This window comes from Fusarium sambucinum, chromosome II (assembly GCF_050947815.1).
Source record: "Fusarium sambucinum isolate potato_lamoka chromosome II, whole genome shotgun sequence".
Lineage (NCBI taxonomy): Eukaryota > Fungi > Ascomycota > Sordariomycetes > Hypocreales > Nectriaceae > Fusarium > Fusarium sambucinum.
The window spans coordinates 4,810,808-4,837,141 of NC_139293.1; the positions used below are offsets into that span (position 1 = coordinate 4,810,808).

General features: G+C 47.1%; 11 protein-coding genes across 11 annotated transcripts; 5 read left to right on the forward strand and 6 right to left on the reverse strand.

The window, feature by feature from the left end:
* Positions 1-1,142: 1,142 nt before the first annotated feature.
* FSST1_008545 (uncharacterized protein) lies at positions 1,143-3,244 on the reverse strand (the record flags this gene model as incomplete). The annotated part of the gene is made up of 5 exons (XM_083225438.1): positions 1,143-1,252; positions 1,309-1,783; positions 1,836-2,921; positions 2,980-3,157; positions 3,201-3,244. 5 exons carry the CDS (start codon positions 3,242-3,244, stop codon positions 1,143-1,145), a joined length of 1,893 nt encoding a protein of 630 aa, XP_083084506.1.
* Positions 3,245-4,810: 1,566 nt separating this feature from the next.
* On the reverse strand, positions 4,811-6,139 carry FSST1_008546 (uncharacterized protein; the record flags this gene model as incomplete). Its single annotated transcript, XM_083225439.1, has 5 exons — positions 4,811-5,243; positions 5,312-5,664; positions 5,717-5,784; positions 5,846-5,902; positions 5,956-6,139. The coding sequence occupies 5 exons, from the start codon at positions 6,137-6,139 to the stop codon at positions 4,811-4,813; spliced, it is 1,095 nt and encodes a 364-aa protein (XP_083084507.1).
* A 1,360-nt stretch (positions 6,140-7,499) lies between these two features.
* On the reverse strand, positions 7,500-8,549 carry FSST1_008547 (kinase-like domain-containing protein; the record flags this gene model as incomplete). The annotated part of the gene is made up of 1 exon (XM_083225440.1): positions 7,500-8,549. The coding sequence occupies one exon, from the start codon at positions 8,547-8,549 to the stop codon at positions 7,500-7,502; it is 1,050 nt and encodes a 349-aa protein (XP_083084508.1).
* A 1,121-nt stretch (positions 8,550-9,670) lies between these two features.
* On the forward strand, positions 9,671-10,219 carry FSST1_008548 (acyl-CoA N-acyltransferase; the record flags this gene model as incomplete). The annotated part of the gene is made up of 1 exon (XM_083225441.1): positions 9,671-10,219. The coding sequence occupies one exon, from the start codon at positions 9,671-9,673 to the stop codon at positions 10,217-10,219; it is 549 nt and encodes a 182-aa protein (XP_083084509.1).
* A 120-nt stretch (positions 10,220-10,339) lies between these two features.
* On the reverse strand, positions 10,340-11,802 carry FSST1_008549 (URC4/urg3 family protein; the record flags this gene model as incomplete). Its single annotated transcript, XM_083225442.1, has 4 exons — positions 10,340-10,980; positions 11,040-11,213; positions 11,264-11,591; positions 11,647-11,802. 4 exons carry the CDS (start codon positions 11,800-11,802, stop codon positions 10,340-10,342), a joined length of 1,299 nt encoding a protein of 432 aa, XP_083084510.1.
* A 579-nt stretch (positions 11,803-12,381) lies between these two features.
* On the forward strand, positions 12,382-13,521 carry FSST1_008550 (uncharacterized protein; the record flags this gene model as incomplete). The annotated part of the gene is made up of 2 exons (XM_083225443.1): positions 12,382-12,718; positions 12,776-13,521. The coding sequence occupies 2 exons, from the start codon at positions 12,382-12,384 to the stop codon at positions 13,519-13,521; spliced, it is 1,083 nt and encodes a 360-aa protein (XP_083084511.1).
* A 31-nt stretch (positions 13,522-13,552) lies between these two features.
* On the reverse strand, positions 13,553-14,779 carry FSST1_008551 (Gfo/Idh/MocA family protein; the record flags this gene model as incomplete). Its single annotated transcript, XM_083225444.1, has 3 exons — positions 13,553-13,910; positions 13,965-14,247; positions 14,302-14,779. 3 exons carry the CDS (start codon positions 14,777-14,779, stop codon positions 13,553-13,555), a joined length of 1,119 nt encoding a protein of 372 aa, XP_083084512.1.
* Positions 14,780-15,553: 774 nt separating this feature from the next.
* On the forward strand, positions 15,554-16,448 carry FSST1_008552 (glutathione S-transferase family protein; the record flags this gene model as incomplete). The annotated part of the gene is made up of 4 exons (XM_083225445.1): positions 15,554-15,632; positions 15,694-15,740; positions 15,788-15,825; positions 15,887-16,448. 4 exons carry the CDS (start codon positions 15,554-15,556, stop codon positions 16,446-16,448), a joined length of 726 nt encoding a protein of 241 aa, XP_083084513.1.
* A 2,653-nt stretch (positions 16,449-19,101) lies between these two features.
* Positions 19,102-20,839, forward strand: FSST1_008553 (general substrate transporter; the record flags this gene model as incomplete). The annotated part of the gene is made up of 3 exons (XM_083225446.1): positions 19,102-19,271; positions 19,322-19,809; positions 19,866-20,839. The coding sequence occupies 3 exons, from the start codon at positions 19,102-19,104 to the stop codon at positions 20,837-20,839; spliced, it is 1,632 nt and encodes a 543-aa protein (XP_083084514.1).
* Positions 20,840-21,659: 820 nt separating this feature from the next.
* FSST1_008554 (glycoside hydrolase family 88/105 protein) lies at positions 21,660-22,903 on the forward strand (the record flags this gene model as incomplete). Its single annotated transcript, XM_083225449.1, has 3 exons — positions 21,660-22,060; positions 22,111-22,759; positions 22,805-22,903. The coding sequence occupies 3 exons, from the start codon at positions 21,660-21,662 to the stop codon at positions 22,901-22,903; spliced, it is 1,149 nt and encodes a 382-aa protein (XP_083084515.1).
* Positions 22,904-23,659: 756 nt separating this feature from the next.
* FSST1_008555 (uncharacterized protein) lies at positions 23,660-25,619 on the reverse strand (the record flags this gene model as incomplete). The annotated part of the gene is made up of 7 exons (XM_083225450.1): positions 23,660-23,857; positions 23,952-24,193; positions 24,242-24,710; positions 24,761-24,972; positions 25,022-25,111; positions 25,165-25,408; positions 25,461-25,619. 7 exons carry the CDS (start codon positions 25,617-25,619, stop codon positions 23,660-23,662), a joined length of 1,614 nt encoding a protein of 537 aa, XP_083084516.1.
* Positions 25,620-26,334: the final 715 nt, after the last annotated feature.

Below are 26,334 nucleotides of genomic sequence, written 5' to 3' on the forward strand. Positions count from 1 at the left end.
ATGGCCTCAGTCTTGCATGGTTAGTTCAAGCTAAAAATGCAGAGATGCAAGCAATCAAATGGCATTGGAAAGCATCCGTGACTTGAGTAGTTATCCACGCTTTTTCAACTTATTCAGTAAGCAATGTCCCAATGGTCTGGTCGAGTCTTCAGAATTCTCCACAAGACACGCTCAATGCATCAACATCCCTGCATCCCCATGTAATGTACTAGCTGTCGTACTGACTGTGGCACAGCTCGGAGCCCGAATGTGAGTTTCACGATTGGAGATGAATAGCACGCTTAGTGGCACATGTATCTGTTCTCAGTAGTCTTGATAATGGTGTCGCTTCTTGTGGCTTTATATGCTTTTGTCAGAAACGGCCCGCGTCGGCGCGTGTCACTACAAAAGAATGGGAAATGAGGGTACCATTCTGACAGAACCCTGAAGGTGTGTCTCTTATCAAGATACCTGTATCGATAAACGATAAGATAGATAAGCCCGCTTCTGACCAATGGTGGTCATGATCACAAGTCTAAATTTAAGTGCACGATAGACTAGCTCCTCATAGTTACCCTACAGATGGGATAAAAATCCCAAAGGCAGAAGGATTTTATACTCAGGATCGAGAACACGGTTGGGAATTGTTAGAAGAAATCCGAGCTCGTCGCTAGTGACTTCAATGCTCCATGGTTTGTTTCCCTTCACAATATAAACTGTGTTAACATGTAATTTTTCTTGCAAGACTCTTATAGCAATGAAGTTGTTGTACGGATATGAGTTGAGGAGGAATTATCATTAGGCGGTCATGGCTCTCCAGAGGGCTGTTCACAATGTTGTGGATACATATCTCTTAACTTCAGCCCGGCAGCGAAGGCTGATCAGATTGCTAGGACTGGTGTACCTCTACATGACCAGCTTTGCTCGGACTTCGGGTCCTGTTCCCCGGTGGCTGTTTTGGTGGAGAACTTATGACCTCTCCCTTGCAGTCTTTCCCAGTCGCGTCTGGACGCGTATCGAATTTCGCCGCGAAGTCGATGACGTTGTGCAAACCACTCCCCCTGTAGAACGCGACTTTTTAAGCAGGCTTTTGTATTGGACTATAGACGCGACTAAATAACGCGAAGAATCTTCAACCGCACTGCAACTCAAAGTTATATAGATCAGTTAGTAATTGTGAAAGTACTCTCGGTCACCGAGCCGGAACCCGTATCAATAACAACCTGAACACCAGGCAGCGCCTTTGTCTCATTGTACGACCATTGCTGAGCGCCTGATGAAACCAGTTAGTAAGCATATATTCGGTCACCAACAGTAGGGTTGACTCACTGTCTGGTCCTTGTGCACCAATAGTGCACTTGGCACCCTTGTCCAGGGCCTCAAAGTACTTATAAGTCACGATGTTGGGCCTGGCTTCTTCGAGCAACACCAGGAAATGGTAGTACTGGTCCTTATCCCCGTAGCGAGAAACATACCACTCAACACAAAGAGAGCGAGAGGGAGCTTGACCAACAATCTCGTAATAAATACCTTGAGGAGTGTCCTTGTAGATGAACAGGTCGCACCAGAAGGGGAGTAAAGTATGGGCTGGAAGACCACCATTGCGGGAGGGAAGAGGCTGATGAGTGTATGTCCGGTCACCAGCGTCAAGGCTCAGAAGGCCATTGATAGACACAAAGATGTTGGTGGACGAATGACCATATATGGTGACAGGGAACGAGGAAACAATCGGGTAGAAGATGTCGTCAAAGTCATTGGTGGCTCCGCCTAGGCTGCCTACGATCGGAATCGGGTTCGAAAGAGTCTGAAAAAAAGTTAGTCACTTCGCACAAGAGATCCTTATGCAAGAGTCTTACCACTGTATTAGGAAGCTTGGGCTTGTTGGCCTCTTCAAGTTGTAGCTTGACTCGCTCAAGCTCAGCCTCCGCCGCTCGCTTAGCCTCTTCTCCAGCCTGGAGTCTGGCCTGCACATCGGCGTCATGGGCATTGGCGGCATCTACCTTGGCTTGGAGGTCTTTGATGGACTCGTCAGAAAGTCTCTTGGCCTCGGTGGCTGCCTCGAGTCGTTGGTGATCATCAATATCATGTGCGCTTAACTCATCGATCTTGTCTTGGAGAGCCTTCTGTGTTGCTTGGGTGGATTGCTGAAGGTCTTCCAGAAGCTTGAGCTTCTGGTCTCTTTCGTCTTGGACACCAGCTAGACTGGCTTCAAGTGTGGCAATGGTGCTGGTGTGCTGGGTAATAGTCTGGTTGGCCGTCGCCAGTTGACTGTTAGCCTGGTTGAGAGACTCAGTAAGGTCTAGTATTTCCTGGTTCTTTGAGGTCAGCTGAGCAGTGATACTGTCAATGCTCGTGCTGAGCTCAGTGTTTATTCTGTTTGTAGTAGCCAATTGTTGAGTGAGAGTCTCGATCTGGGAACTCTTCTCCTCGCAATTTGCCTTGCAAGTGCTCATAGCCTCTTGCGCAACACTCAGCTCGTGCTTCGTTGCTGCCAGCTCCTGAATCTTGTTATCTAGCTCCGACTGCAAGACAGTCTTGTCCTGCTGAGCCTTTTCAAGAGCATCGTAGGCTGCATCAAGAGACGCATGATCAGCTCTGTCATGCTCAGCCTCCCGTTCCCATCTCTCATGCTCTTCGAGGAGTGTCTTGTCAAGCTTGTTCTTGAGACGACCCTCAGCTGCTTTGGACTGCTGAAGGGCCCTTTCGGTGTTTCGAAGTTTGCTGGTCAGATCCCTCTCTGTCTTGGCAGCCAAGTCGCGGGTGTTTGCTAGGCGTTGCTCCAATTCTTGCTGCTCGTTGGCTTGCCCGATAACCTTTAACTCGAGACTTTGAACCCTGTGAGACTGATCACGAAGTTGCTGGCGCAAGAGTGTCATCTCAATGGCATCATTTCCAATCGTGTCGATGGCAGCATGGAGTCGCTTCTCAAGGAGCTCATAGTCCTGTTGATATCGGTCAATTCCATTCGCCTGATTCATGTATGCTTTGGAAACCATTTACCTTGGTCAGATGACCGGCACGGTCGATGAAAGCGGCAGCCCATGCCAAGTTTTCGGAAATGTTGTTGCTGAATGGCAACGGAGTCGTAATTCGTTTTAGAGCAGGATGTTGGGTAGGTTGAGTGCACTCGAACATCACCTCATCAACTTCACAAATGGGTGGAAGGGAAACAGGCCTCCTAAAGGTCAATGGTGGTTCGAGGAGAAGATCGGGAGTCTTACTGAGGTTGACAAATCGGGGTCTTTTGCTTTCGATGATGAACCATCTTTTCTGCAAATACTTTAATAGAATAAAATACACTTTGGATGTTCTTGGTTGGAATATATGTCTTGACCTATATGTAGCGTTATGATCTGTTCACTGGCGAGAATCCGCGTATTTATAATGTATTAAAAGCCTGTATCGCGAGAGAAGCACAATCATCATGGAAATCTAACTATCCATTATAGGAACCCCCGTTGGTGTAACCGCAATCCGTTTTCTTGTAAGAAAACCATTTTGGGAGCGGAATATCCAATTGTGGCTGTCGTCATATTGCGACCTCTGCATAATATTGACACTTGAGGTTGTCTGGTGATTCTCAGATAAACATGTTGTGATTGTATACTGTTACATTCGTGAACTGCTGCATGTTACATTCAGCTGTACATGCAATGCGCTTTGATAGTATTGGGTTGAGGATGGGCAGCCACAAAGCAAACTGGCGTAGCTGAGCGTAGCTGAGTGTTGCTTACGGTGGTGTTGCTGATGGATGGTGCTCAGGTTCAACGTGAGGTAGTATTTCAGCCATCTGCATCACGACGATCTTGTCCCTTTAAAACATCCTACTTAGCTTTGCATCAATTTATTGAACATTAATCGTCAACAGTCTCCAGGCCTACTGTAACCGAAGTTCTTTTCTTACAAATAACAGAACCCTCGTCACGGTGTCTGAAAGCCCTGTCCCATTGGAGGTCAAACTGTGGCTTGCTGACGCCCATCAGACACTGTCTTGTTTGAATAGTAGGGGAAGGTACTAGAGAGTACCGGGCATACGAGTCTTGTCGATCCCATCCAACTCATGTCTATCTATCACATGCCAGAGTCCAGAGTTGTCATTATTTGTTGACGGGTACTATGGAACTGGGCTTGCTTCTGGTTCCCTCCATTAACTACTTCTGCGCATTATGAATACCCTGATTAACACTCCCTCACTGTCCATAGCATCTTCGGTTGGATAGAACCTTTCAACAAGAATGCAACAGTAACGATACTGTAACGCATGAGAAAAGCCTGAACCGTAGTATTAGCCCGCTAGGAACTTATCTCAAGTTACTCATTGCGATAGGGATTAAGCTAAAGAACTGCTAGCGTTGTTCTTGTGGTTTGTTCTCGTTGGACGCTATCTTTCACACCATTGATGTTTTGGTTAAGGCTGAGTAAGGATCCGCATACATACTACCTACCCGAAAGCCTAGCTAAGATCCTCATTTAACAACGATTCACCTCATAAATCAAGGACATAATACTACCTAGACTCGTTACTGCACCAAGCTAGATTGTGGCCGACTGTAAACGGATTACAGTTTGCGTCTTTGCCTCTAAAACGAGGTGAGATGTAGCAAGCTCTGATAATGAGTGCTATGCCCTCCAGGAAGAACAGTATAAGCAAGGATCGCAGTCCGTTACGTTTATAGTTGAGATCTCTGATCTTACAGGCGTAGACGATCATAGGATTTAAATCCTTGTTTTCGGGGTCCTCGGCACCTATCTAGTTGAAACTTTATATGAAAACATAGCTTTCTACATCAACATCTTGCATCTGGCAATTTACTTCCCATCTCCACTCCATCTATCTCGAGTTCCGTAGAATATCCTCTGTACTTGATGCGTCGCCATTGTCCTTCGATGTCGTAAACTCTACTTGGACTTCATCGACGACAACAATGCCTGATTCATTGTTCTCGCGAGACGGCTGTTGGGTCCGACCCACGCTATGCAGCTCATATTTATGGTTTGATTTGTCTCCTCTCCACTTGTGACTACGACCCTGGCTAGGCTCCTCAGGGTGTGACATATTTGAGGATCCCCTGGTAACAAATTTACTGAGGAAAGGAAGATGCTTTCGAACAAATGGCTTCAGATGAGCGAGACAGTTGCAAATAATGCCAGTGTTCATCTCGATACAGCTCCACTGTGCAGCTGAAGCCTGTGTCCAGGTAATGTCGGGGTTGTTCTCCATCTTCTTTACGTATCCGAAGCGAATGCATGAGACGACGACAACTCTGGATATTGGTTAGCAACTCTGATTGGATGGTGATAGAGAACGGAATGACAAGGCCGCATCACTTACGCAGAACCGAGCCCAAGGAGCAACCCAGCAGTTACTCGTTGTCTGAAAGGCATGTTCAAGCGATGAATTAAGGGTATCGGAAGGATAATAACTATGGCGTCGCTGACGATGTTAAGCACAGCTTGCGACACAGTAAGATTGACAACGCAGGTGGTTGTACCAGGCTTCAGTGGATGACACGGCCAAGCCAGCAGTATAGTGAAAACTAGCGTATAGATAACGAGGCCAGCGGTTGTGGCATAAATTGCCCAACGAAACCCGCGATTCGGAATTAGGCGGTAGTATAGCACGAGTATGGCTAATTTGGCGAGAGTTGGTGGCCATACGTATGTAAGACCGATGACGAGCAAAAGCTGCAGATCAGATAGTAAGTGAGTGAACGTACGCCACTGGAATAGAACTTACCTGAAAGTATCCTGGAAGACTGGTTGCTCTTACATCCCAAAGATGTTTGCCGAAGCCGGAAGGCATTGCTAGGAAAACAATTAGCTATCAAGTGGTCACGAAAAACCAGGATACTAATGGATAACTTACCAAGCATTATGCCAATAAAGAAGCCCAATGATACTCCCCATGACAGTATGATCAAGGCTACCCAACGACTGTCAATACCAGCAAATTGGCTCTACCATAGCTAAACTTACGGATATCCCAGTCTAGTTTGCGAACAATGGCGATGCCGCTATAGAGACGTAATAGTAATGTAACGGTTGCAACAGCGAACGTACTCAAGTAAACAACGACAATTGAACTCTGAAGGGGTGAGCCTCCATTAAAGTCAGGTGTAACCCCTTCTGGAGGGGGCATACCACCAACATCTTGCGACATCTTGGAGCACAAAAGATTGTGCCTGTCAGACGTTATACAAGTGAAACCTTGATGGAGTGAAAGGAGATGCGGTCATTATAACAGTCATGCGAATCGCAAAAGGGGTCGCCAAGACTGGTTGTGAGAGATCCACAATGGAAGAAGACACGGGAATGAATCCGTGGTGGCGAAGCATTATGGGCATCCAATGTTACATGGTGTATTGTGTAAGCAGTGATAAACGAAGATGCAACGAAGGATTTAAAAAAATCATGGAATTATGGATAGCATCTCAAAGAATGCGTGATTTAGCGCGCCACCCGAGGACGCTATGCGAGGGTACCTGGTGCTAACACTGGGATCATGCATCTAAACCGCGTGTTAGTGGCACGGCTCCTGCTCCCCGGCGACGTTGAGTTTAGTGTTCCATAATATAGACTTTTGCTCTGAGACAAGGAAAGGACAATCAAGGAACATTACTCGCTCTTCGATTCATATCGTCTTGACATGTTATCGGATAGCATTCTATACTATGACGGTATACCACGATACTAGATACTTGAGTATCGTATAGAAAGAGGTAGGCAGTATACTATTGGGGTCTCGAGGAGTAGACCATCGTGGAGTGAACTCCTATGCAAGGTGACACCCGCTTCTCAGCTTTGTATTATTCATGGACCCTTGCTACCCAAAGAATAGCTATGTCGGCATTTCCTGTCATTACCCGGACTATTCTCTCTTTCCTCTTGCTTGCAAGTCCGGATCCCTGTGAACCTTATCTGTTGGGTCTTACCAGCATTCTCAACTAGGCACTAAAAAGCGAGGAGATTAGCTCAAGTCAGAATTTATATGCGCGACCCATCGTCGATTCAGGAAGAAACTGTAATATATCCGTAGTGAACGAGATCTTGTCCAGATGCCATTTTGAGACCCAGCTCCTTCTTGGATGGTAGATAAATGACTACTTTTCGCTTATCCCCTAGTGCATGACCATGACTCTTCATCGGAGCCTGATCAGCTACAGGCTCCAGGGGTTAGAATTGTTTTCGCAGGTATGTGCTTTAGAGTATCTATTCTAACAGCTGGTTTCCTTCACTCGTCGTGAGGGTTACCCTGCAAATTCTTTCATCTATTCACTGATGCAGTAGGATCTTGTTATATTTTGATTCCACTGCTTTCAAATAGCCACCGTGTATAAAGTTGCGGAACTCGATATTCGTGTGTCACGCGAACTGGACAGTTCAATGATGTCCCATTAAATAGAGTTCATCGCTACACATACCAACGTCTTGGCGTCTACATGTCTATGTAACCATTCTTGCTGCCGCGGCCGACAATGTGACATGCCATAGACTACCCGGTCTACTGATTCTCAATTCAGCTAAGCCCCCAGTAGCTCTATGAGTTTGTGGTCATCAATCGCGGTACAGTGTCGCTCGCTCATTACATCGACAATTTCACGTTTCTGCATCATGGGTCCAGCAAGGACCCACGCAAACCCATGGAAGGCTTGTTTTCGATACTCTTCCCAGGCATCTTCCAGGAGTATTTCTGGTCCTCCCGCAGCGCGTAGAGCCTCCAAGTAGGACTGCAGGAGCGTCTTCTCGTGCTGTCGTCGGTCATCAATTGAGAGTGACCCGATAATGAAGTAGGCCACATCATGCATAGCTGATCCGGGATGGATGACTTGCCAGTCGAGGAACCCAGGCTCTCCAGATGGCGAGATAAAGGTGTTGCCAATATGTGCATCTCCATGTACGAGACAATTCATCTTGGTCTCCGAGTCCCAAAGTGCCTTGAACGTTGCGGCGATGAGCTCACGATTCTCCATGTACGCGGGAACAGGTGGTCTCGCATCCGGAGCAAAACGCTTTTCCCATTCTCCAGGCGCCAATAAACCGACGACGGCATCTCTCAGAGACACTGTTTTACTGAGAGACGGGATGTCGTCGCCGCTACTGCCCCACGTACTGGCATGCAGCGTAGCCAACTGTTTGACGCTCGCCTCGGCACGACTGACAGGCCATGCCTCGAGAGGGTTTCCAAATGTATATCCTTGTGCTTTGAGGTCTTCGAGTACCACAATACCCTGCCCATTAACAGTATCGGTACCGGCATAAATGGTTCGTGGAAGCGGGATCTTAAGTTTCGGTGCAAGGTAGTAATAAAATTCGGCTTCGAGTCGATAGACGGCAAACATAAAGGGCAGAGAGGCCACGAGAGCTGGGTTAAACCCGCCCTTGACACATACTCTTGCAATGGTTTCATCGTCGAATGCCAACTTGAGAAGAATCTTGGAGGCTGTTCCGTGAATAGTTTCGTTGATGGTGACCTCTTTGACTGGCTTTTCGAAGATCTTGGCGAACCAAGAGGCGGTGAGCTCTGCCACCGTCAGAGGTAACGCATCAGTTGACTGCATGGCACCTTGCATTGTGCAGATGTGGACTTGAGTGTTTCTCGTGAAAATAGGAGGAGATTGGAATCTGTTAGAAGAGCTGCTCTTGATAAGAGCAGGTGAGGACGATTGATATATTTACGAGCGGGACATGCCATGCCATTTCACAGGGTCTAGTCTAGTGTTGTATGTATACCCTTGTTATTTGTTACCAACATAAACTTTATTCATCCTCTGCGTATGATCATCCTTGCAAAGACCCCATTATTCTGGCGTTTTCCCGCGGGCTCGGGTTTTACGAAATACCGGAGAAAGATACTACAGAATAAAAGCAGTCTTGGCTTACTTATCTTTTGCCTTCTTTCTAATTTGCGGTGGTCTTTAGGTCTGACAAGGATGGTAAATAGGCTGCAGGGCTATTTTAACTCCCCAGTCATTGATTAGCTACCTTCAGTTTTGAACTGTTATGTGTTGCGTAGCCCCTTATACTGGAACTGGGGAACTAACCAAGTCAACATTGCAAATCCAGTGACACAGACTGGAAAAGCTGAGAATGCCATGCATGCTTCAGCTGTGGCAGCCTTGAAAGCCGAGTCGTTACTCACGAATGGCAAGACAAAAAAAAAGGACAAGACCAAGTCAAATTGACGTTCCTTCAAAAGTCTGGAAATAACTTGAGGGTATTCATTAAGTGAAGGTTCGAGGCCGATATAACAGTCTGGTAGTGTTGCCCAGAAACGAAAGGCTTCGGGGATCATTTCCGACACTTTTACAATTCGGAGTCTCGTCCGATTCCTTCGGCTTGGAACCACCGACAAGCGTACTTTGAGCCTCTCAAGCCACCCGATCAAAAAAAACTGTCTTTAGTGTGTTCTAGCCCAGTTCTTTATCGCATTGAGTGCTAGACTAGCTGAGCGGCCATTCATCTATCTAGAAAAATGGAAATACCTCGGTACCGGCGCCCTAACCTAATATTCCAACCTCTAAATTAGCGACAGAGCGAAGGGCGCACCGGAGACATACGTGAGTCACACCAAATACACTCACAGATATAAGAATGTTTTCTTCTATCTCTGTACATTTGGCTTCTTTGATCATAGCCCAGCTTTTCAGAATCTCTCACTCACCTAAGACCGACTCTGCATCACGCCACCAACATGGCATCCATTAAATCAAAATGCCAATCACTGTCCTGGACAAGAGGCGAATTCTATATATCTACAGACCCGAATCTATTCCCCTTGAATCAATTAAAAGACATATTCGACTCAGCTGAATTCTACTGGGCAAAGTCTTTGCCACCGGATGCCTTCCGAGAGGCTCTTGATAACTCAATTTCCTTTGGCGTCTACGAACAACCACAATCGGATGACGCACCATCAGAAGTTAAACTGGTTGGTATCGCTCGATTGGTTACGGACTGTGTCACATTTGCATATCTCACAGATGTATGGGTTGACCCAACACTCCAAGGGAAAGGACTGGGAAGCTGGTTGATCCGTTGTGTCCAGGAAGTTGTGGATACGATGCCGTATTTGCGACGAACAATACTATTTACGGGAGACTGGGAGCGGTCTGTCCCGTTCTACGAGAAGCTCATGGATATGAGTTTGATGGAACCCAAGAAAGGCGAAGGACTTGCAGTCATGGAAAGCAAAGGAAGAGGTCACCCAAATTATGGCAAGGCGGGGACTGGCTACAATTGACAGTTGGTAGAATATCGGTGGTCACGAGTGAAAGTTAGAATAATTAAAATTCCGATCAATCTTGCTGTCGGTTATCTTTCAAATGTGGCTCACACCCCAGTGTCTTGCTACAATCTAATACTAATACAGAGTACCGTCGCTGATAACCAGGATTGGGCTGCACTTTGTATCGGGCCTCAGCTCAGCAGCCAACTCTCGTCCAGACTTCCAAGTTCCTGCTTCCAGCATCTGAAGAAGGCTCAGCTCTACGCCACGAGGCTTGTACTTGTCCTGGAGCATCTTGTGTAATTCGTCCAACAGAGCCACAGTCATAGCTCGCCATTCGACAATAACATCAGAGGAGGCATCAAACTGGGGTAGCTCCTGGCCCGAACTTTTCTTTCCGGCTTGTAAATCATCATTCTTGAGCTTGAGGACTCCAAGATCGACATATAGTCCACCGTTACGGTACTCGGGCAACCCGGTGCCGAGGTTCATGTTCTCCCAGGTGTATCCCAACTGTCTTTCAAAGATCACCGACAGAGAGTAAGCCAACCACTGAGTAAGTTTGTGGAAAGGTTGGATCTTGCTCTTTTCCTGGTTGTCTCCCTCCTTCTCCACGACGCTAGCGAGGACATCAAGAGGCCACGCATCGCCGATTGGCTGACCATTGAAAACTGTTCTGTTCCCCGGCCAGGAGGGGATCAAAAGAGCCTGCAAGCAAGACCAGAGCTGCTCGTAACCCAATGTCTTGGAGCCAGAAGACTTTGACACGAGATAATCTGAAAACCAGAGGTGAGCATAGAATCTTCAAAGTAGGTGATGTCGCGGGTTAACTTACCGACCAAATTGCCTGGGCGGCCTGACTCTCCAAAGACATCTGTCTGCTTGAGTAGAGACGAGCCGACTGCTTGAAGAAGCTGAACCCGCGATGGAACGCCGACCATGAGGTTATCAGCCGAGACTTGGAAGTGTGTGTTGAAACTTGATTCTTGCAACTGAACCAGTCCCTTTCCTAATCGTCGCATTAGCATTGGGGCTTACTGATATGAGTATGTAACTTACCGTCAACCTTATTCTTTGCTGAATTGTCAGAGCTGAAAGCACCAGCCTGAAACATATGAAGCGAGGCTACAGCGATACCTTCACTGCGGACAACTTCTTGACCAGAACCGGACTCCTTGTAGCGCCAGACATCGCCTGCACCGGCATCTAGAAGAACCGATACAAAGAAGAGATCCACCAAGCGTCTTGTGATCTCAGTCCTGTCGACTTCAGCTTCGCTAGACCACTGCTTGATCAGAGAGTCGACACGAGCAACACCTCCAACGTCAAAATGCTGCCAGCGACCGTGAGGTGGAATTGTGTGGTACTTGTCGGGACCGAAGTCACGCTAAAGGGATTGTTTAGCCAATGACTTTCTGTAACGGTATCGGAGAATTACTCACATCAATGACCTTGGATACGTAATCTGCAACCTCAGTCATGCGGCTCTCATCGTAATCGAAATGCTTCAGATCTCCCTGCTTCGCAGCCTGCAAGACCTTGTTGGCATGATCTCGGACGGCTCGGAGGGAAAGCAAGTAGTCTCTGTCGTTCTCCATGATTAGTCTTGTAAATGTTGTTGTTTCTTGAATTGTTTAAAAGTTGATGTTTGCAGATGTTGGAGGAGATCTATCTAGACTAGATAGATAGATAGTTATAGATAAGCCGGCGATAGACGGTGAGAGAAAGGCGGGGTCAATGTTTGGTACGTGTCGGCCAGCTTGTCATACAGAACTAGCAACAGCCCCTCATTGTGCAACCAATCACTTTATTTATCTATCATTTTGCTGATCTCAGTTAATATTAATAATTGATTGTATTTTGGATCCAATTGTTGGTTGTATCACGTTGTGATTCTTGCTGTCAAAAATGTAGTATGTGCCGTCTATTGCTGCATGAAACGTGTCACATTGGACTACAATCTACCTTCTGTTTCAAGAATAGTACGTAAATGTTAGCTTCCATCTTTGGATCAACAAAGGATTGTAATCCATGGGCTGGGCATAAGACTGAAGCTGACGGCTTTAATTCGACAGGCCTGAGTCTAATATATAATCTTGAAACTGTTCCCCATCACCGTCCTTTCTTGTCTTGATCCATCTTACTTGTATGAATCCCCCAAATCCGCAAATTGCACCATGGCAGATATCTCAACTTGCCCTCCCCTAACAAGGGACTCTGTTATCGAAGCACATGGTCTCATCAAGTCTCATGTACATCTAACTCCAGTCATGACAAGTAGCTACATTAACGAGCTTGCTTCAACACCGAGAGATCCCGCTTCCTTTGCTAGTCAGAACAGTGATTCGAAGCCCGCCAAAGCTCAATTCAGGTTGTGGTTCAAATGTGAAAACTTTCAACGTGCTGGGGCTTTCAAGGCAAGAGGAGCATTTCATGCTATCGAACGACTAAAACTTGAGCCTGGATGGATCGAAAATGGCGGAAAAGAGAGGGGTGTTGCCACACACAGCTCCGGTATGTTCTATTCTCATTGACACCTTTTGGGCTCATTCGCTGACTGGGTGATGCTAGGTAACCATGCACAAGCGCTTGCACTAGCCGCACGAGAAAACGGCATGCCCGCTCATGTTGTGATGCCATCAATCACAATACCCAGCAAGGTCGCTGCTACAAAAGGTTACGGGGCAAATGTCATCTTCAGTACTTTGACGGATCGCCTGGCTGTAGCTGAAAAGGTCGTGGCTGAAACAGGCGCACGGCTTGTTCCACCTTACGATCACCCTGATATCATCTTGGGACAAGGCACGATGGGTCTTGAGCTACAGCAACAGGTCAAAGGTCTTAAGGGCATCATTACTCCTTGCAGTGGTGGCGGAATGTTGTCCGGTGTAGCGTTAAGCTGCGAAAACACAGGGATCAAAGTCTTCGGGGCTGAACCGTCATTCCAAGGCGCGGATGATGCTAAGCGTGGTATAGAACAAGGAGAGAGAATCACCTTCGTGGATAGCATGTCAATTGCTGACGGGCTGCGCTCCTACTTGGGCCTTTATCCTTGGGGTATTCTTTACGAGCGAAAGCTTGTCCACGGCATGTACAGCGTGTCAGAAGAGGAGATCAAGGCGGCCATGAAGCTAATTCTGGAGAGAATGAAGCTGTTTGTTGAGCCAAGTGCTGCGGTGCCACTTGCTGTAGTTTTGTTCAACGAGGACTTCCGGTCTATGATTGAGAAAGAGGCGCAGGGGGATGTTTGGGACTTGGGCATCGTATTGAGTGGAGGAAATACTACAGCAGATGGTATTACAAAGCTCTTTGCCTAGTAACGGACGTATAAAAAAGTTATATCAGTGTTTAGTCTCGTGTAATACCATGCTCATAATGCATTGCCATGACATAAAGCTCGAGATCCTGCATCGCATCTTGCACAGTCGTCTTGGCCGCCTTGCCTTCTACAACCATTTCCCAAAGCACCTTCATCTCTAGAGTATAGGGATCCTCGTATGATCTGCGAGTGATTGACTCTTTATAAACCCCGTCTATATTTTCTGCCACATGCATGGTGACGGGAAGTCCTTTGACATATGGGGTATCGTACTGCAACCTGACAGTCTTATCAGATCCGTAAACCTCCAAGTGCGCATCGAAGCGCGGAACGTTATCAAGTCCAGACTCGTAGGAGACCGTAAAGTTGTCGTATTTGAATAACACACTAACATAGTGGTCAGTTTATGGCGGATTACTACAGATAGCTGACAAGACTTACTTCCAGAAAGGAAATCCAAGTGAAGACCCCACCACTTTTTGGGGCATTCCAAAGACTTCCCTCATCAATGATAGATCGTGAGAACCAAGATTGCTAAAAAGACGCCATGTACGGGCTGAATCCGGTGTAACTGCAACGCCTCCACATTCATCTTGCAAAGCTGTTTTCATAATATCTTCAGCCCTCATTTCTCTGTCTTGGACGTCGACTTCAGAGATATCTGTGAACTTTTGTGGAAAAGTGCCAGATTGATCGACGAAGTATGAATTAGGGCCGATAATATCTGGAAACCTCATCAGTATTTAGCCATGCGCAGAATGTTGAGGATATCACGAACCCCGCACTCTGGCGTAGAGTATCTTGTCCATGCCTCCGATTTCACGTACGGCATCTTCGAATGGAGCAGCATATCGTCTCATGTATCCAACCATGACTTTTCCTCGGCTTGTCTTCTCGGCTGCCTCGAGAGCTTGCGCGTCACGCATGTTAAGAGCCAGAGGCTTCTCGACTAGAACATGTTTGTCGTTCTGCAGTGCCACGATGGCATGCGAAACATGGTACTCGTTTGCATTAGCTATGATGACCGCATCAACCTGTTCAGAGGAACAAAGCTCAGACACGTCTTGCGTTGTTTTAACAGCGCTGTCAAGTTTGGCGGCGCAATGTTGGAGGGCATTGGCGGAGATATCACACAGATAGGTTATGCGAAACCAGCTACTCATCAAAGATAGTGTCGGGATATGGACGACCTGAGAGATTTCGCCGCAGCCGACGATGCCGACATTCACAATTCGGTTCGGATTAGAAACAGACATGATGTTGATGCACGGAGAGCAATGGGCAAGGTTCGAATGAATGCGGGGTTGTAGTTATGGTATTGGGATTCCAGGATTATTAACCAAGGAAGACGCGAATGAAGTCATTGTGTCCAGCAGATAGCTGACCCCAACGTGGTGCTGGCTAAGAGGCCTTGCCCAAATATCCTTGTACGAACAGGAATATCTGTGCGTACGATTAGAAATAGAAAACATTTCAAGAACTCAAGGATACAGTTGACTCTGTGGTTATTTGGTCAGATGGGAGCACGAATAACGGCCAGTAGACTACCGTATCAACTCATGAAATTCAGTAAAGCCTGTGGATACAAAACGTGAGAACCTGAAGCCTCTATTGGTCACCTACCTCTTGAGTATCCGGTACCTTACCATTGGTCAAATCAAGAAACCTCCTGGGATCCACAGGCTTTACCGAATTTGATGAGTTGATACGGTAGGTGTATCTAAGACACTGGACAACCAGGCTTGTCCTTTTTAGCGCAGTTCCAGCGACTGTCTAGCAGCTTTGTAGTGGAGATTTGAACAAAACACCTGCCATTTTCGACTTGAAAGGATTCAAGGCTTATCGATATGGCGAGGGGAAAAATACAACGCCATTGAAGGATTGGCTGATCTCTAAAACTGCTGATTAATGTCGTGATACGGACAAGATACTATTTATATCCGTTTGCTGCAGCAATTTATGCCGCCGAGACTTGGATCACTTGACCCAAATTCTACCTGTGCAATACGAAAAAAAGGTCCGATAAAGCCATGTCTTCTGATACAATAACCTTATTCGACATCCCCACCAAACCACCCCAGGTTTGTTGGTCGATGAATATTTGGAGAAGTTGGTCCTTTTCCGGTCAAGCTTTAGTGTGTGTTGGAATGTGGATACTGACGCGTCCTAGCACGTTTACTTCTCAACTTTAAAGGTCTCAACTACAAAACTGAATGGGTAAGTCCCGGAAGTCTGTGACAAGTTGGCCCTACTAAGAGACGTAGCTTGAGTATCCACAGATCAAGGAACGATTGAGTCAACAGTGAGCAAATACCGTCCAAATAACGACGAGCAAACATTCTTAATAACGGTCGCGTTTCCAGTGTTTCACCGAATGAACAAGACCCCGAGTTCACACTCCCAGCCATACAGATGCCCGACGGTACCTACCTGATGGACTCTTACAAGATCGTCGACTACATTGAGGAAAAGTACCCGGAACCTAGCATGAGTCTCAATCACCCAATGCAGCTTCGTTTCAGGGCTTCCATGGTGAAGTTCATGACACAGATGACACCCATTTACGTTCCCGGCGTCGCCAAAAATATCCTTGGCGACAAGAGCATTGACTTCTTCCTCTCCACGAGGAAAGAAGACGTCGGGATGCCATTGTATGAGTACGGAGAGAAGAACTCCCCTGGAGCATTGGACCGAGCGGAACCGTTCGCTCGTGAAATTACGGACTTGCTCAAAGAAAACAGCTCAGGACCTTATTTCTTAGGCGACACTGTCAGTTACACCGACTTCATCTGGGCTGGCATTCTGCTCTTTTTCCAGTGTCTGGGCGAAAAAGAGTACCAGGAGGTTTTGCAACGGACCGGGGAGGCCGATGTCCACACAAAGTTTCTTGAGGGTCTGGCTGATTGGACCAAGCGCAACGACTGATGTGCTTTCGTAGGGTACTGAGTCTGGGCATCATCTTCCAAGTGCTGCATTCAACCTTGAAAGGTCAAAACATCCCAAGTCCACCCCTCTTCTTACAGCATGCATCCTCCAGTTTTTAAACCTAGCCATTTAGACAATGCAGGTCATCTGGCCTCTATTGGACTACATCTTGATAGCTCAGACAAAACAGCTTCAGTGGACTCGGATCAACGGATCTCCGTGATATGTAGGTGTAATGTCTTCTCCACGCCAAGTGTGTTCAATCAATCGCCACATGCATGCACTTGGATGTGTCACTTGTGCATTGGTGCCATCGGGACCCATCAATAACAAGGTAACGTCTAACCCTGGGATATAGTTGAACCATAAACACGGGATCATCATCAACAAAGTTAAGGCCAAGGCGCTTCGCAGTTGCCACATGCCGTCGGTTTCGACCTTCGTTGAGATTACCCGCGCCGTGGCACAGTACCGTGCATTCAGTTCTGACAACAAGACATTCAAGGTGGCGGTGATATCGTGAATCACAGATGTGTCTTGAAGAAGCAGACTCTTTGTTCGCGCTTGAAGGCCAGCAAGCCTTCCATCCATATGCATCAGTCTACATGGAATTGCTGAATCCTACACGAAATAGCCTGAAATCGCATTCTTAATCTAGCAGATGCCGAATACCACCTTGATTAGAGCCGCAACTACTAACATATCAAAAAGTACAATGCTTGTGCGTGGCACACTGTGAGTAAAATAACGGCCAATTCACTCACAACCTGAGTGTGATTTGCGAGGAGGATCCTGTCTTGGGCAGTTGGTTTGTACGTAAGCGACTTGATTAAAAGACGATTGGTGCGAAAATACCAGGTTTCATCAACTCCATCGTGATGGCACCGTGATGTTGGTAATTGTCGTGCTCTTTTCTGTTTTGTGAAAAATGTCCCGATTAACCTATACCGACATCTCACTTACAATCGGCTGTGGAAACATGGATGTTTTTCGTGTTTGTCATGGCACGATAAAAGAAAAATCGATCCATCGGTCATGCCTACGCTAAACAGGAGAATTTCTGAGCCCATGGGGGATATCGGCCCTCGGTTCCTCGTCCCTTGTCGCAAGCTCAGGTCAAGTCTTGTTAAGTGGAGAGTAAAATCTGGGTCAAAGAGTCGGCAAAGCGCCAAGTTCTTGGAGGATGTCTGTTCGCCGTATGAGAGTTGATCAAAAGTTCTGTGGTCTCCAATTAAACGTCCTTGGCTTTCGCTGGGGTTATATCAGACGACCCGCCTAGGTCTGACTTTCAACCGTCTGACTGTTGGGCTAGACTAGAGTCACTGTGGCGGCTGAATTCCATTTCCACGTGCCGAGATGAGATGGTAAATGTTCTTTTTCTTCGATGAGGCATATGCCGGGAAATGACGGAGTTTACCGCATGTTTATTCTAGCGTTTGCGGCTGATGGCGGTAAAGACATGGAAAGATTTCCTTGAACAGACGAGAGGCACGAAACTATTGGCGAGGGCTTGGCACTCATTATAAGGTTGTACTTTACCCGCATTTACCCGTATTTAGCCAATTTTACTCTAGGCCAAGACTGGAGAATATCCCGACAATTAGTTGAGCGTCTTCATTCCGCACCATTGAGAACCTTTGTCCTCCCTCACTCGTCGCCTTATTGTACCAAAAGGTTTCTCTAAAACTTCATGAATTATCTTGGAAGAAGGGGAATAATGGAGGCACGGCATATTTGGTGGTTGTTGTACAAGTTGACCACTGGCAGAATGCAACAGCAAGGAATGCCCCAAGCAGTTCAGGTACTGTGTACTGGTCAGCTTACCTCAATTGAATGCCACTACAAGATCAGATCAGGGCATCGTATGTATGAATGTAGATTATGATCTGTGCGTCGGACAGAGACGATGAATAGCATGGTGTTCCTGGATGAAACGCCGTGGCGAAATGAAGAAATGGGTAATGACTAACTAAACAAACCCCCTTTTTTCCCATTAGGTCAAGGTTATCCCCCATGGGACTCGCTCGGTAGGGCAACCATAACAGGCTAATAGCGGGAATACTGCCTACAAGGGGTCAATCGACAGAGCCCCATTATTCTCGTTCATCACGGAGTGCTCCGTACAATAACAACCAACATTGTTTGTTCAAAAATGGGCAGAACCAGATTCTAGTCTCTGTCTCCCCCAGCTTGTGACTGATCCAGTTTTGTACATCCCTGTAGAAAGTAACCCCATCTGGCCCATATCCATGTCCAAAGACTGCGGCCCGGCCTCCATCTTGGCTAAGACTCATGACTACCAAGACTTCCAAGACAGCCAAGGTGGAACAAGATCGCCCATTCCGACATTCAAGGGAGTGGGACCCATTAAGCGGAAGACTGCCATTTGATCTATCAATTGCGGTTTTTGCCTGCTCGGTTGTAACCTCTGCTCTCCCCATAATCTGGGGTCTGAAGTCCGGTCCGCACGTCCGTCCACCCTTTGAGTGTTCTCGACTTACAGGCCTGCCACGCTTTCAACGCGCTTTTTCTATATCTATCTAGGGGCGCCCCCTTGACTTCACCCACCATTTCTTCACTCTTCATTGCAACATCAAACACAACTCAAACACATACTCTGTCTTATCACCGATTGATCGGTTGAGAAATCATCATGGGTATCAAGGAGATTATGGGCCTTGCGGCCGACGAGAAGACCCAGAGGCTTCGAGATGAAGCCCCCAAGTTCGAGAAGGTCATCTGGTACAGGGATCCAGCTCTGAGGAAGCTAACCTTCTACGCCTGCGTTCTTTGTGCTTCTTCTATGGGAACTGGTTGGGATGGGTGAGTGCTCTCAAGAGATTGCGAATACTGGCATATACTGACCTTTGCAGAATGTACATGAACAATGTTCAGAACTTCGAGAGCTGGAGGAATTTCTTCGACGACCCAAAGGGTGACAGACTTGGTCTCCTCATTGCCCTCTACCAGATCGGTTCAGTCGCCTCTATCCCTCTCGTCCCTCTCATCACCGATCGCTGGGGTCGTCGTCCTTCCATTGCTCTCGGTTTCATCATTATGGCTATTGGCGCTGGTCTTCAGGCTGGTGCCCCTGACTATGCTACCTTCTCTGGCGGTCGTGTTCTTCTCGGTTTCGGTAACTCATTCGCCCAAATCGCCTCTCCTATGCTTCTCGCCGAGCTTTGCCACCCTCAGCACCGTGCCCGCTTCACCACAGTTTACAACTGTCTCTGGAACTTGGGTTCTTTCCTTGTTTCTTGGACCTGTTTCGGTACTTCTTTCTGGGGTAACAACTGGTCATGGCGATTCCCTGCTATCCTCCAGGGCGCCCCCGGTCTGCTTCAGCTTATTGTCCTTTTCTGTGAGTAAGCCTCTGGTGATCTATCGTGCCAATGTGCGCTAACATGGTCCTTCCAGGGATCCCCGAGTCTCCTCGTTTCCTTATCGCCAAGGATCGCCAAGATGAGGCCTTGAATATTCTTGCCAAATACCACGCCAACGGCGATGTCAACCACCCTACTGTCCAGTTCGAGTACCGAGAGATCTGTGAGACTATCAAGGCTGAGCAGATGGCTGATAACTCTTCTTCATACATCGATTTCTTTAAGACCAAGGGAAACCGCTACCGCCTCATCGTACTCTTCTCCCTCGGTATCTTCTCCCAGTGGTCTGGCAACGGTGTTGTCTCTAACTATTCTGCCATTCTCTACGAGAATGCAGGATTAGAGAGCGAGCAAGATCGTCTCATCATCACTGCTGGAAAGACAATTCTCGATATGATTGTCTCGATTGGATGCGCTATGTTTGTTGACCGCCTTAACCGTCGTTTCTCTTTCTTGTTTGCTACTGGTGGCATGTTCGTCGTTCTCATCTTCTGGACTCTCACCTGTGGTCTGTACGAGCAACATCAGGCCCCTGGAGCTAATAACGCCATGATCTTCCTTGTCTGGATGCACGGTGTCTTCTACTCTACTTGTTGGTCCGGTCTCCTCATCGGTTACGCCGTTGAGATTCTCCCCTACTCTCTCCGTGCCAAGGGCCTGATGGTCCTGAATATCTCTGTCCAGATCGCTCTCCTCTTGAACAACTACCTCAACCCTCTGGCTTTCGATGCCTGGACGATCGAGGGCCAAATCAATGGCGGTAACACCTGGAGACTCTATCTCATCTACACCATCTGGGTCTTTGGAGAGGTTATGTTCATCTACTTCATGTATGTCGAGACTCGAGGACCTACTCTAGAGGAGGTCGCAAAGGTCATCGATGGCGATAACGCTGCTGTTGGCAATGTCACCATGGAGAAGGTCGAGAGGGAGGTTCTAAATGAGGAGGTTGATAACATTTCTTCCGAGGGTCAACATATTCACGAGGTTGCCCCCACCAAGGTCTAGACCTTAATGATACTGATGAACGTCTTATTGGAATTTATTCTGGGAATGCCAAAGTTTGGCTTGCCGATATTATCTTTTTAGTTTACTGAGCTAGTTTAGCAAGTTTAATATTACTTATACTACCTACAACAAGAATAGGCTATTCTTAGAACTAGTCCTAGTGGTGACTCTATTTGTGAAGCTTTTCTGTTGGCAAAACGATAGTCCTTAAAGTAAGTTCCCCCATTTCCGGTTATTTATGAAGGTAATGCCCAAACAACCAACAGGTATCACAAAAACGGCAAAAACTATTCACGTGAAAGTGTATTTCAGTATAAGCGCATGACTTGACTTGCATAAGAATGGTTGATGTGTGGCTTGGGTCGCTTTTGACCAGGCCCGATTGAGGATCGAGGCAACATCCATCGCGAGAGATATCAGTTCATCAATATCACCATGCCCTATCATGTCTCTTATCAAGCATGGATCGACATAAAGACTGCTCGTCTAAATGTCTTGCGTGCATGAGGGAGCAGTCCGTCGCTCATTGGTGGACTGGATGGCTCAGTGCGACCTGAATGTGTGTCATTTCCCCTCATTGGTGACCAAACAAGGCATGAAGACAAGGCCTTTTGAAACGCAATTCATCACAAGGTGCAATGTCGCATTCACTCTTCTATTCACTGAATGTGTTGTGACCCCGCTAGTCATTGCTTATTCGAACATGATATGTAGATATACATATATAAACTATGTTTCGACCGTTGAGAGAACTCTGCACAGCCCAAATCCCTACAGCGGACTCTTTTAAATAATACCATATCCATCAAACACAGCTGCCATGAAATTTATGCCATGCTTCATGCTCTTGGCCGTTGCGTCTGCTCAAACCGAGTCTTCGTACTTGACTCGAATGGCAGACGCAATGATCGCCAAGGGTGTCGCGCCTGACCGAGGATACCAGGATGCAGTGCTCTACCTGGGGTTTGAAAAGGCCTATGAGCTTTCTGGGGACGACAAATACCTCGATTGGTACATTGGGCAGATTGCTGGCCCTGTGGTACTAGAGAACGGTACTATTAAAGGTTTGAATACATCCAAATACATCCTCGATGAGTATCGAATGGGGCACAACTATCTTTATCTATACAACGAAACGGGACAGGAAAAGTACAAGACTGCAGCCAACACTATCAGACGAATGCTTGACAAGTATCCCCGTACACCATCTGGTGGCTTTTGGTAAGATATTTAACCCATACCAGTCTCCCATTGTCTAAACCTTCTCGTAGGCACCAGCAATTCTTCCGAAACCAGATGTGGCTAGACGGTATTTACATGGCAGACACGTTTTATGCCAAGTGGACAAGTCTATACGACCGCGACAATGACACCGCCTGGGATGACCTTCTGCTTCAATATGAGCTCATACATGAAAATACTGTGAATGAGACTACGGGCCTTCATGTTCACGGCTGGGTTGACGGCACAGCTTCTTGGGCTGATCCAGAAACTGGCCAGGCACCCAACGTCTGGGGCCGTGCACTTGGCTGGTATTTCATGTCTCTTGTTGAAATTTTGCAGTTCTTCCCAACTGGCCATGTTGGTTATGACCAACTTCTTGGATATCTCCAATCTGTCGCTATTGGACTCAAAGAATCTCGAGACCCGGCTTCTGGCAGTTGGTGGCAGGTCATGAACGAACCTTATCCTGAACGCGAGGGTAACTATGTAGAGAGCAGTGGCTCATCTATGTTTACGTGGGGCCTACTGAAAGCCATTGACCTAGGATATTTGGATCGCGATGATTATCTTGATATGGCACGAGACGCGTTCACAAGCATTGTAAACAACTTTATCGAAGGAGACGAAGACGGCCCCATTATTCTCAACAGTACTGTCGCTGAGTGTGGACTACTCAATTCGAACGTGACTTTTGAAGTAAGTACAGCACCGACAACAGGAAACCACACTGACGAGAGGTAGTATTATGTGGCCCAACCGACTCTCGAGAATGGACAGAATGGCGTTGGGCCGTTTATGCTTGCAGCTTATGAATGGGAATCATGGGCCAAGGATGCATGAGTGTAAATGTTGTGGGTTAAAGAGATTCGATGCATTACAATGAAATATCTTGAGACAGGACAGTTAGTTTGACCTCATTTGAGGGTACATGTATATCATTTACTTGTTTTTGAACCCCCAACTCAAACCGTAATATGAGGTATGCTCTATTTATCAACACACTTTTACATCAAGACAGCCTGTCATTAATACCGCATTGGGGTAGCTTAGTGTAATTAGAGTGTACACAAGATAGATTTGGCTTAAATCACTCTGCTGTGAAGAGTGAAGATAGTAGGTGTCGCCAAGAACTACCGAATCTTTTTGTTTCTGTGATAGCGAGCCGCTCAGTTGTTATCACTACCACCAGAACAAAGTCAAGCCAAATTATTATACGCCGCTTGACTTGTCGTAGCGGTCATGTTGAGATACAGATCGCCCATTCCGCGCTCTGAGTAACATCTTGGAAAGGTAAGGGCGTGCAATTGTGTCTTCAAGGACAGCCCTGAAACCAAAGTCTGGGACTGCAACAGGTTTGGAAATAATAAAAGTTATCTTATCCTCGGTACATGACCCCTAACTTAAATTTTTGTTACATTATCTCGTACTGCACAGTTATAGGGAGCCATGTGTCGTGAACTGATTTGTTCTAGATCGTTTGTAGTTATAACCTAAGCCTAATACCCTTTTAAAAGGAGCATGTTTTCCCGAGGCAGGCACTTTAGACTTTGTCTCTGCTAGTACTCTTCTATCGATACGATAGGCTTCATATCCCCCTTAATACAGAGACAGGTAAGTGCCGAGACGCTGCCACCATGGGCGACTATAATAACTGTCCAAGAACTCAATTTCATCAGGTCGAAGCTTGTTTCGGCCAGTTTGAAGATCGGCTGTCTTTGCGGATTGCCACTTGGTGCGCATGAGAACCTTGTATCCTAGTGTAAGCATCACAGTCATCAATAGACCGATTAGGTTCTGGAAGAAGTTATAGGCTGTGAAGCCAGTGCCACTTTATTCATGACGCGTTAGTTAATGTTATTAAGTAGTTTAAGAGGATCATGCTTCTTACAATGGGGTTGATAGCCATGTAGAACAGACATACGAGTAAAAGTACGCAGATGAGCATCAAATAAGCAGGTGGCGAAGGCCAGGCGAATGATCTCCAGGCATATCTCTGGCTGAAGATTTCGTCACCTTGTACCTTCAACGCGCGGTGGAAGAAGAAGCTCGTGAAGGCGATGATGGCCCAGTTAGAGAAGAATGAGGCGCTTGTAATCGAAACGAACCAGTTGAGAGCTTCAGTTCCACCAGCTTGTTCCCGTCAGATACAAGCAGATTGGAAAAGGGGGAAGTACTTACCGTTAAGAATCATATAGCTCATGACCACTGCTACAACAGATGTCAGGGCTAGCGCCCAGCGAGGTCGACCACGCTCGTCGCAATGGCTAAATTTCTCTGGGATCAATCCCTGTAAAGCCATGGTTCGGAGAATGCGGGATGGAAGATAAATCGACTCCAACGCAATTGCAAGGATGCCGATGATGATACACACGTTGATCAAATCAGGAACTCCCTTGATTCCTTTAGCAGCGATGACAAAGGGCGATGCGGCAGAACCTGATGCGCCCAAGAGGTCGGGGTTATCAGAGGTAATCAGAAGGCCGATAAGGACGACACAAGTCATGTACATGACTCCGACTCGGAGAGGGACCAGAGTAGATGCATGACCCATGGAATATCGAGGAGATGACGCCTCTCCCACCATGACACCAACAAAGACTTGGTCGCCAACGGCCCAGATCGCTAACAAGGCACAACTAGCGAAACCCTGGCATTGTCAGTATCTTCCTTGTAACTTGATAGGCTCTGAAACCTTACCCCAAACCCGTTTTGGAAAGCAAGTCCATTATGCCAAGAAGCGCCCCATTCATGATCACGATCTGGTCCGGCGCCCGCGAACAGTACAATCGAGAAGATGACTACAACCACGAACAAGGCGACTTTCACTAGAGATCCGAAACACTGAAGCCATGCAAAGGCGTTGTTGGGTAGTAGAAAGACGATTAGGCAGATAACTAAGAAGATGGAGACTACGACACGTCAGTCAACAACTCGAGCACGTTGATCTGTGGTACATACTCAGTGCACCTTGGGGTACCCTGCCCTGGGCCCAATAGTCGACTAGGACCACAAAGAACGCGGCTTCGGCAGCGAAGACGGCGGTCCAACCTGGAGCCAGTTAGTTATTGTCAAGCTGTCAAGCTCAGGGAGTGATAGCCCACCAAGCCATTCAGCAAAACCAGCTCCGAACGCCAAGGCTGGGTCTACCCATCTGCTAGCATAGTCGATGTAGTTGCCGGAAACTGGGAATGCGATCGTCATCTCGCCGAGGGTTTGTAGATTGGCCCAAACACCGGTGCAGACGAGCAGGTATGCTATGAACATAGTTCCCGGTCCTCCATTTGCAAGGGCCTTGCCTGTGGCGATGAAGAGTCCACTACCAACACTGGAACCCAGAGAGATGATCTGGGATGTTATCAGCGATTTGGATCGTCAAGAGTGACAACGATTATCTGACATGGACCTGTCTAGGGCTGAGGGTACGATGGAGGTCATTGCTCATGGGGACGGTCTCTGCGGCTTGGGACGAGTCTCGCGAGACACCGGATCCTGCGTGTTTTTCTTCGTCTGAAGTCATGACATGCCCATGAGGGCTCGACACCTTTAATTTGGACATGACGTAAAATGAAAAGGCTTCTCAATGGCTCAATAGTGTTGGTGAGTTGAATAACGGCGCCGATGTTTCCTTGGGATTAACAACATTAAGTGGGGGACATATGCGCTTTTATACGCACATCCCAACTACCTAATCACCCCCTCTCGCCTTCATCTCAGACTACCAACGATCTAATACCTGGCAAAGATAAGAGCTACTTTGCAATAAGCTTATCGTCCTACTATTTCGAACTACCCCGCAAAGTCCGGGGAAAGGGCCAGAAGCAGGCTCCCATGAAGCTGGGTCAAACAATATCCACTGAATTGAGTCCAACGTAGCCCACAATAGCTTCTTAAGTGATAAGGCTACCGTCAAGGATTGACCAGGAGACCCGGCTGGTTGGGAACCTGACTCGATGCAAATTGGCTAGTCTTGTAGCTTAGCTCCGAGTTATAGGTTGCACTCTTAGCCTTGGCAATATCCATTGATATACACCCTTCGCCCATGCCTGCCCCTTTCGAACATGCAAATTCCGGGCCGATAACTTATGTTTGGAATAGTGATTAGATTTAAATAGCGTTGATAATCGGTCGTCAAGTGAATTGATTGCACTTGATAGGTTATCATTCCTGACATCTTATCTGGAGCCGCAAATCCTGAAACCGAGCCGTCCTGTCGAATCACGATGACGTTGAAAGAAGCATTTCCAACACACTGTAAGCCTCCATGTGAAAGG